Below are 11247 nucleotides of genomic sequence, written 5' to 3'. Positions count from 1 at the left end.
CGATACAACAATTAATAATTTTAAATAATAATAACAATTTATATATATATATATATATATATATATATATATATACAACATACTTTAATATAATTTTAAATTATTATAATATAAAAAACTAAAAAAAAATAGTACTTAGCATTGTGTTGTGCAAAGACTACAATAACCATCATTATTATACCATTTGGGAATATATATTTTTTTATATTTTCTATTTTTTAATATAATTTTTATATCTCATAATTAAAAGTACATAAAATTAGTTAGCAATCAACTAGAAAAAAATTATTTACATTTAAAAAATATTTTTTGGTTTTCAAAATATTTAATTAAATATATACATTTTTTAAACTTTAATAAACTTCATAAAAATTCTTTAAAATTTTCAAAAATAATTAAAAATCAAAATTTTTTAATCAAAATAAAAAACAATACAGCCTTCTCTTCCATAGATATAATAAATAATAATATAACCAACTCTTCAACAAATAGAATAAATAACATTAAAACACAGTTAAACAAGCTAAACAACAAATAGTTGAAAACAAAGAGATTACAACATATAAAATTACAAACTGCATTTTGTTATATATATCTTAAAATAGAAAAATGGAATATCTTATACATCGGTTTACTTTTAGCAACTAAGTATTTTGATGCAAGAGCATCCAGCTAAGGGCATCATGAGCGGGTGGCTAAGGGCATCATGAGCGGGTGTTGGTCTTAGCGAAGAAGGATAGGTTCAGAAACTTTAATTTCATTTACGTTTGATGAATAAAACAGTGTCTAGGAATTAGTTTGTTTTATTATTAATTAGTTAAGAAGCATTAGAAATAATAGAGTTAGGGTAGTGTCATAACAGTTACATTGTTTTGTCATTTTCTTAGTCTATCTTACAGATGTCCGTTCATGAACAAAAAAAAAAGTATAATATTGTAACTCCTACAATACAAGAAAACCCAACAAGATTATCAACTATGTAACTACAAAGGGTAATTGTATGGTAACCGAGAACAGTTTGAGTAACTGTTCCAACACAATATAAAAATCAATATAATACAATCATGGAGGGGTTCAGCACATGAGAACAGAAATATAATACAGAGAATAATTTATTTCATCCAAGAACATTCAAGTCCATTTGTAACAGTTCACTGTAATATTCATTTACTTTTCCCTTCATCATTGAGTAAGCCAAACTAAGCAAACACTGTGGATTCCTATACTTTCCTTTTATTTTTCTTTCTTAAAGAACAGAACACAAACAAAGTTACTTTTCCCTTAATCATTGAGTAAGCCAAACTAAGCAAACACTGTGGATTCCTATACTTTCCTTTTATTTTTCTTTCTTAAAGAACCGAACACAAACAAAGAAATTGCACGAGTATTTTCCAGCACGAAGGCTGGCAATCAACATACAGAGTTCACGAATGAAAGCCAAGCACATTACGAACAGTTCGACCAAGAACGAGAATATAAATGTTGAGTAACAAAACCCAGGACAAAGGTAACAAAGTATAACCAAATACACTGTTATTTCTTTTGATTCCAACAAAAAAAAAAGATATTTGTATACATATAACAGTCCAGGGATAACCCTTCGAACGGTGGAAGAACCAAACGAACCAGCAGAACCCTAAGGGCGAGGGTTTTGGACAACCACCCTCCAAACAGTGTTTTACAATTACAAAATTGCAAGAGCACAAATGAGGGTTTGTACAAGACTAACCCAGGTCGCATAGCGACAACAAAGAAGTTCAAGTGGACGAGGACTGGGACTTTGCCCAGCAAACTGACAGAGACCAACTATTAAAAGCAAATTGATAACAGTGGCAGAGCCTACCGGGACAAGCCGTAGTGCTTACATCAACCATGCCAAAGAACGAACCCCCAACTACGCAAGTAAAACAGGGCAGCATTGTTAGCCCAAAGGTCAACGGAGTGAAAGGCGAGAAGCAAATGAAGAGCAAGGAATTGTATGTACAGTGAACAAATTGCTTACCTGAAGGTTTAGTCGCGCAAAAAGAATGCAAGCCCACTGAGTCACAATCCACGGTGATACGCTGAGACCAAGGACCCGTTTTTGTTAGAACCGGAGGAAGACAGAGAGGGAAAATGAATCATGGAAAGACAACATACCTGAAGAGAACTGCGAGCATAGGAGACCACCGCGATTGTGACCTGTAGCATGCAAACCCATTAATCAAATTCAACAACCAGAAGAACCTCAATAAAATGAGAACAGTGGAGCAAAAACAAGTTTAGCAACCAAACAAACAAAGACAGTAGCCATTCTCTTACACAGACGAGCAGAACCGTCACACTGTGCCCAAGGAACCGAGCAACGAAGCCACCAGAACAAACAAAGGTGCCATACCAACAAGCAGCACAACCCATAGTTGGGTGCACGCAGAGCTCGTGGCTCACCTCCATACATTTGCAACATGAAACCTCACTTCCAGACCAAACCCTCAGCGCAGCAAAGTCGCAAGAGAAAAAATGAAGAAATGACATAGAAGGTAGGGTTTTGGCATAAACCAAAGAGCGGGAAACAATAACCGAGGTAAGTGCCGCTAGCACAACAGAATTAAAGTTTGTCATAAAGGCCAACCAACGCAATCTAGAACCATCCTATGATTAAACCCTAATCACAAGAGTTAAGTCCCAAATCATTCTTTAAATCATTTAATTGTTGATTAGAGCATTCATATATTATTGTCAACCATTATAATGTGGAATTGCTGGCTGGTCCCATCATATTCCATTTTCTCATGTTTTATGGATTGATTGATTGATTGATGTATCTTCCCTAAACCCCCAATTTTTTATAGGAGTTGTCTTTAGTGCGACTTTTTGGACTTTTCAGTGCGGCTGATGGAAAAATTTGAGGTGAAATCTTGATTTGTGTTATTTAAACTAATTTTTTGACTCTATATATGGATTCAACACCTTGGAAAACCCCTAGGGTACTTAGATTGCACAGAATTACCCATCAAACTTGTCATTTCAATAAATTCCTGACGGATTCTAGAAAAATTACAACAGAAAAACCAACCATAAAAAATTTCAAAAAATTACACTAAAAACAACTTCCTTGGCAAAATGTAAAATTCTTGTTATTTTTTTAAATATCCTTCTCCCTTGAAAGTCAACATTATCCCTATTAAATATCTTAGTTTATATATATCACATAGATAATAACACGAAGAGTAGGATGCTGCCGAGTTGAAAGAAGAGGCATGTCTCCACCACCGCTATTTTGTCGGATAGTGAGGTGGGTCCGCCTTTCCGTCCGTTGGCGTGACGTGGAAAGAGCAGGGAGTGCCCTGGTCACTAGACTCTCTCTGTCGATTTTAGTGGCCTCTCCACTCGTCTACTTTTGCTTCCATCATTTCTTTTTTTGTTGGAAAAAAAACGCTGGTTTATATAATATATCAGTATATATTAAGCAAAATATATCCTATGATAGTGTATAAATTCAAAAAAAAAAAATTGTAAAAAGTTAGTGCAGAAATTGTAAATATAGATGCCGACAGTCTCAGAATTACATCCATTTTCAATTTTTTCAAAAAGGCATTTTACTAACCCTGCAGCAACCTATAGAAAAGACAAGTAATAAAACAAAAGCTAGGGGAAGGGGATAGAGCCCTCCCCTCTGGTGATATCGTGTTACAGGTAAATGTAGTGCATGTGACCAGCATAGTCTTAGAGGATTTTTTTGAAAAGGGAGTCCGCCATCATATTAGACTCCCCATAAATGTACTGGAAAGTGATTAACAGAAAGACCGCTTCAGAAGTAGTATCTGAGATATCTAACCATTAAAATGAGGGGAAAAAAGTTTGTGTTGGCCAACATCCCATTAATAAAGAAGACTAGAGAATCCTCATAGACATGTAAAATGTCAATGGACAATCTTTGGAAAACCAAAAAACCCAATCAATTAAAAAAAATAGAATTTCTGCCTTCATGTTAATGCCAAATCCTCCCTTCCAAAGAAATCTTATAATTTGGACAATGATCCACCCTTAGTCACACTCCACAGTGCATAGTTTGACAGTCGGAGCAGTAAGCTTTCTCGCACCCCGACGGTGTTCAATTCCCTATAATTCCCTATAATATCGCTGCGTCTCAGCTTATGATGTATCATCGTGATTGTATATCAGTTTGATGTGATGGATATGATTGATGTATATATTGTAACATCGTGATTGTATATCAGTTTGATGTGATGGATATGATTGATGTATATATTGTAAATAACGTTCACTGCACCTAATATAACATATAACTTCTTCAGGAGACTAGCCCCCATTAATTTAAACAGCACAGTCCAAAAACCCAGCCAAGTAATCTTCAATTCTGTAATATTCTAATTACCTGTTACTTCTAAATCTTTTAATCACAGAGATGTATCAGACTTTATTTTATACTGTGCATCGATTCTATTGTTTCGTTTTGTCCGAAATACAGATGAATTTAGGTGAGAGAATAATGGCATCCATATCCTCTTTAGATCTGTACTGTCTCTTTTGTGTCAGCTTGATGCACCAGATTCAATGTCTTTTTTCTTCTCGCTCACCACGTATTTGAAAGCCAAACCTGGTTTGCAGTTCAATCCATGTAAACTTTAACAACTGGCAAAGCTGTCCATAATATTTCTGTTTTTTATGTGTTTTAAAATTCAATAAACACATAGAATAATAATGCTATGACCCCTTATCGCTGAGCAGGTTTTTCGAATAAAGAGTAATCGTTAAAATAAAAATAAATTGGAGGGCAATTGAGATGCTTTTTAGTTACCAAGATGGGTGTAAACTAATTCCGTTGGGATATTTTTTACCTTTTTTGACGCTACGTCCGAGTTAGACTTTGTTGTATGTGCTTGGCAATTGCGTGAGCGAACTCTATTTATTTTATAGAGTTAAATGTTAAGTCTTTTTTGTAATGGAAATATAAATGCCAGAATTGGTATTATTCGCCAATCCAAACCGCCAAATGGATGGATTTAGAGGTAAAGTTGATGGGATTTATTTACTTTATTCTCTTAAATTATTTTATTTAAAAATGAATGTTACTTATACTTCGATTGCTGGAATACAATAACACAAAATGTCAGAATTCTTATCCACAGTTTTTTTTGGAATATGCGTTAATGTTTTTATTTAAAAAAAATCAACGTTAAATAGGAATACAATAATACAAAAAGTCAGAATTCTTTAAGTTATTATAAGAAGGTCATCAACCCCACCTTTGAAGATCAAAAGTATCTCTCTATTCTAACTAGCTCAAAAAAGAAAATTAATATAGCAAAGATTAGAACGAATTCTCATGAGCTCCATAGTGAGACTGGCCGCTGGGTAGTTCCTAAAACGCCATGGATGGAAAGGATCTGCCATATTTGTGAGAATAAGAGCATCGAGGATGAAAACCACTTCCTCTTAGAGTGCCCTGCATACAACCACATTAGATCTCAATTTCACAACCTTTGCTACAATACTGACCTTTCTAGACTTTTACAATGCCAAAATTATAGTGAACTCGGGAGGCTTCTCTCCAAGCTTTTTGAGCATCGGAATAAAATCTTAAATCAAAAATAAATAATTTGTCTTTTTAGGTCCGATAGATCATTATTTGGTCTCAGTGGACGTTAACAATCATCATCATCATCATCATCATCATCCAGTTTTTGTTGGAATATGCATTGTTTCAGTTTTTTTTGTAATATCTGATTTTAGTGACTATTAATATCCAAAGAGGAAACTAAAATTTACCGTTGATATATATTGTAGCATTTTGTTTATTGTTGCAGTTAAAAAAGTTTGTGTTTATATAACTAGTATTGATTCATTTTAAATAAGGATTTAATATGAGTATAGAGGGATCCAATTTTTTTATGCACAATTTTTTTTATGAATTACATTATTTAAATATTTTGTATAGTTATATAATATTTTTTATTTTTAAAATTTTTATTTCGGCTCACATGAGTAAAATTTCAACTTTGATAACAAATGGACATGGTTACACATCATACTGGGTTGTAGAATGAGCCTCTCGGCTCAACCAGAAGTCATTGTTGTTCTGCCTTTGAGTAAAGGCATGAGTACATGTTATTATATATAACGACCACACTAAGTTAACTGAGTGACACAACAAGCTCATTATTGGAACAATACAATATACATAACAAGCTCATTACTGGAACAATACAATAGACATAACATAACACATAAGAAACAAACTTAGAAACCAAGTAGTGGAAAGGCACTAATAGTAGAAATGGCACAGGAAAATCATTCATCAAGGATGATCACTGGCTAGTTTGCTGAGGTATTATCGCTAACCATACTGACTAGGGTGGCATCATGATTGCTTCTCCATTTTGAGGTGTTTAGTAGTCGGATGTCTGAATCTGAGAAAATGTAGCACTCAATTTTATTCAACCGAACCACAATGTCATCCATATCATATCTAATATCTTGTAGTATACGCTCGAGATCCTCCTGACCCACAAACAACTTATAATTGTCAACTTGTTTGTCCTGCGGCACCATATGCATCAGCGATGCCATCTGTCTATGAGAGAAGATTAAATGCAAGAAGTGGAGGTGGTGCTTTCTCCATTTACCTAGGTTTGGCACCCACTCTGTTTTCCGATCGCACACCTCAAAATCTAAAAGATATTCTTGTTCATCGAATTATTTTACCTCGAGAGATCGAATTTCCTGTCCAACTTCCAAGGGTACATCATCATAAAAATTTGCCAAGGACTCCCAACCGAAGAGGTAGCGTTATGTAGAGGAGGATGTTGCAGATGAGCCTCCTCTTTTGCTAATGAGTTGTTGTCATGGTGCCATTGAACAAAAGGACCTACAACAAATGTGGACTGACAAAAATCGATCACCCACAAGGAACTTGAATTAAAACAATAGGGATAGCGAAGACAAAAATCTCTTGAAGCCCCGACTACCAGACACAACTAACAAGGATACAAAGATAAAGAAACTATGTAAACATCATCAACATACCTACACCCATAAATATGCCAATCAAACTGGACTGTAAACTTGGGATCACTGTAAACCACATACACATACACCTCATGAGCTAGCTTAACTATCCAGGGTTCACAATGTTGAGAAAAAACCATTTACCTACTGGATAGTTAAAGGATAACCTAAATGGTTCAAAAGATTGTAAATCCACCAGACTTTATTATCACTCATATGTGAACTCATATAACTTTATATTATAAAAAAAATTATTTTATTGTTTTCATTTTCAGATTAGGGTTGTCTCACAACACATAATGACTGGTTACCCTCAAGTAGCGTTAATGTGTGTTTCGGGGGTTTAATTCAAGGTTACGACTCTACTATTCATTGAGTATGAGTATATTGGCATGTATATGTCATTATTATGAGTATGGTTGCATGTATTTATTTCATTATTTAATAGTTTAAGTATTTAATGAACTTAAGAAATCTTGGTAAGTAAACTATCTATTGGTAGGAAATTTTGAATCATGAATAGTTAAATCACAATTCAATTAACTACATTTTTAAGAAGCATACGAAGAAGGTGTTTGATATATAACGTATACAATAAGTCAAGAATTTCCAGTGTTATATGTTTAACTTTTATTTTTATATGTTTACATGTCTACCCAAAGTTAAGTAAATATTAATGTGAATGCAAGCTAATCAACTTTATCCCACTTAAAGTGATTATGGAGATTGGTTAAGTCTCTAAAATTTATACATGGGTTATCAACCCTTGATGTCACAAGTTTAAATCCTATCTCCACGTTTTGCAAAACTACTTTGAAGCATCAAGTCGATTTTTTTAAGTGTTATGATTATATTTGGTCACCCTTGACCATTTATAACATGAGCAACATACACATATGAACACATATATTTAACGTGGAAACCCAAAGTGGAAAAACCACCAATCTTTGTTTTATGATGTGAATCTAAGCTCCTACTTTTTTCCATCAATTTCTTTGTGAGCTACCACTCATAGGAAGCATCAACTCCCTTAGAATGCCTTTGCTAGCCACTACTAGCAGGAAGCCCCAACTCGTTTCTTTGTAGACACATGTTCAACTTATCTGAAATACCAACTTGTAGGAGGTACCAACCTCCAATCTATATTTAGATACCTACTCAAATGTAATCCCTAATGTCCTGTTTTGTAATCAGCAACCTACAATTAATAATAAAATCAATTTCTCACTATTTTGGCACCCACTCAGCGTGATTTCAGCTTTGTGTTCTTTAATCATTGGCCCTCTAAACTGGAACTAACTTTTCCTGTTGTTATTCTCTTCTCTTCACCAATTATCGGTCGTCTATAATTCTTAATAGCATACACTTAGCCTTCTCCTCACTCTTCCCATTCTACAAAAACACTTTGTTCTATGCTATTGGTCCCCATACAGTCATCATAACATCTCTCGTCTTTTATTCTCCTCAGGTACACTCAACCTTTCTTAGAAACACTCTCTCAAAGAGCTCACATGCACATAAGCCTATTGCATACCCCACTATCTCAATCTACGTTTCAAACTTTTGTCCCTCTACAACTTGGGGAATGATGCAATTTCTTATGTCAATTACATTGCTCGAGTGTACTTCAGCACAAAACACCATTCTCTTGTTACATCGTATTACTCAACCACTGCAATAATATTAAATCTGGAATGGGCTCTTGATATTTTTCCATGTTGAGAATTAATTCTCAATCCAACTGTGCATTCGAGGAGTTCTTCACCTTATTCAATCAACATGTTTTGTCCTATTTCCTTAATCCTTGCAAGTGATTTCGATTCAAGGAATGGGATCTTGACATAGTTATTCTACACCACGCCATCAACATTATTAACTTCTAAGCATGAATTCTCACAAAAGGCATAGCTCCATCAAGTCTCTGTGCAATTCATGGTCCTTGATGTCTCAGTCTCTTGGCCTCAACAGTTTCCATTAATGGCAATTTTACTGTTGACACCAATTCTTTCAAATCCAGTTTCCAAACGGTTTAATCATATTAAATATGAAATAGAAGGGATCCAATTTAGTAGAACTATAAAATGCACATGAGCTATGCCAAAGTGGTCAACCCATTCATGAACACAGGCGCTAAGACCTCAATGCTACGCACTTAGGCCTAAGCCTTTTGTATATTCGAGCCTGCAACATTTCTAACTGTAATATGGCCATAGGCCCTTTGTCACTTAATACGTACAAACACCACAAAACCATGACCTAGGTACCCTTTTGTCAATTAATAGGACGTTAAGTGTTGTGAACATCTCCATCCCTTGGGCCCATTACCCTGGCCTTTTCATAATGCACCTCCTTTGAGAATCGCAGGGGAAAAACTTTTAGGGCACCTCCATTCAATAACGTCAGGGTAGGGTGACGTCACTCCCATGTCACATCAATGCCAATTGTCTACCACCTGTGCGCCCACCAATCTACTACTACCACATGTTGCTTCCTAGGAAGTACACATGTCACTCATTTTCAGTCCACACTAAGTTAACTGAGTGTCACATGTTATTATATATAACGACCACACTAAGTTAACTGAGTGACACAACAAGCTCATTATTGGAAAAATACAATATACATAACAAGCTCATTACTGGAACAATACAATAGACATAACATAACACAAAAGAAACAAACTCAGAAACCAAGTAGGGGAAAGGCACTAATAGTAGAAATGGCACAGGAAAATCATTCATCAAGGATGATCACTGGCTATTTTGCTGAGGTATTGTCGCTAACCATATTGACTAGGGTGGCATCAATGATTGCTTCTCCATTTTGAGGTGTTTAGTAATCGATGTTTGAATCTAAGATAATGTAGCACTCAATTTTATTCAACCGAACCACAATGTCTTCCATATCATATCTAATATCGTGTAGTATATGCTCGAGGTCCTTCTAACCCACAAACAACTTATAATTGTCAACTTGTTTGTCCCGCGACACCATATGCATCAGCGATGCCATCTGTCTATGAGAGAAGATTAAATGCAAGAAGTGGAGGCAGTGCTTTCTCCATTTACCTAGGTCTGGCACCCACTCTGTTTTCCGATCGCACACCTCAAAATCTAAATGATATTCTTTTTCATCGAATTATTTTACCTCGAGGGATCGAATTTCCTGTCTAACTTCGAAGGGTATATCATCATAAAAATTTGCCAAGGACTCCTAACCGAAGAGGCGGCGCTGTCTAGACGAGGATTTTGCAGATGAGCCTCCTCTTTTGCTAATGAGTTGTTGTCATGGCGCCATCGAACAAAAGGACATAAAACAAATGTGGACCGACAAAAATCGATATCACCCACAAGGGACTTGAATTAAAACAATAGGGATGGCGAAGACAAAAATCTCTTGAAGCCCCAACTACCAGACACAACTAATAAGGATAAAGGAACTATGTAAACATCATCGACATACCTACACCCATAAATATGCCAATCAGACTAGACTGTGAACTTGGTATCACTAGGAACCACATACACATACACATACACCTCCTGAGTCAGCTTAACTATCCATTGCTCAAGTCGAGGCTTCACAATGTTAAAACCAAATTGAGAAAGAACCATTTACCAAATGTCAACAAACAAGACTGGATAGTTAAAGATAACATGAATAGTTCAAAAGATTGTAAATCCGCCGACTTTATTATCACTCATATGTGAACTCATATAACTTTATATTATCAAAAAAGTTATTATTTTATTGTTTTCATTTTCAAATTAGGGTTGTCTCACAACACATAATGACTTGTTGCCCTCAAGTAGCGTTAATGTGTGTTTTGGGGGTTTAATTCAAGGTTACGAATCCACTATTCATTGAGTATGAGTATATTGGCATGTATATGTCATTATTATGAGTATGGTTGCATGTATTTATTTCATTATTTAATACTTTAAGTATTTAATGAACATAAGAAATCTTGGTAAGTAAACTATCTATTAGTAGGAAATTTTGAATCATGAATAGTTAAATCACAATTCAATTAATTACATTTTTAAGAAGCATATGAAGGTGGTGTTTGATATATAGCGTATACAATAAGTCAGGAATTTCTAGTGTTATATGTTTAACTTCTATTTTTATATGTTTACATGTCTACCCAAAGTTAGGTAAATATTAATGTTAATGCAAGCTAATCAACTTTATCCCACTTAAAGTGATTGTGGAGATTCGTTAAGTCTCTAAAAT

At 34.8% G+C, this 11247-nt stretch overlaps 1 protein-coding gene across 3 annotated transcripts; it reads right to left on the bottom strand.

The window, feature by feature from the left end:
* Nucleotides 1-1610: 1610 nt before the first annotated feature.
* On the bottom strand, nucleotides 1611-2552 carry LOC149233649 (uncharacterized). 3 transcript variants are annotated; one of them, XM_089376793.1, is made up of 4 exons: nucleotides 2302-2552; nucleotides 2140-2181; nucleotides 2003-2063; nucleotides 1611-1894 (listed from the first exon to the last, which is right to left on the bottom strand). In XM_089376793.1, exons 1-4 carry the CDS (start codon nucleotides 2512-2514, stop codon nucleotides 1758-1760), a joined length of 453 nt encoding a protein of 150 aa, XP_089232919.1. In that variant the 5' UTR covers nucleotides 2515-2552; the 3' UTR covers nucleotides 1611-1757. The 3 variants fall into 3 exon arrangements, with proteins under 3 accessions (XP_089232919.1, XP_089232921.1, XP_089232922.1); XM_089376795.1 differs by having other exon boundaries at nucleotides 2378-2552; XM_089376796.1 differs by having other exon boundaries at nucleotides 2428-2463.
* Between the last annotated feature and the right edge of the window lie 8695 nt (nucleotides 2553-11247).

Source organism: Pinus tabuliformis, chromosome J (genome assembly GCF_031772625.1).
Source record: "Pinus tabuliformis cultivar Carrire ecotype Pingquan chromosome J, CPIR1, whole genome shotgun sequence".
Taxonomy (NCBI): Eukaryota; Viridiplantae; Streptophyta; class Pinopsida; order Pinales; family Pinaceae; genus Pinus; species Pinus tabuliformis.
This window is presented reverse-complemented; position numbering and strand designations above follow the sequence as displayed.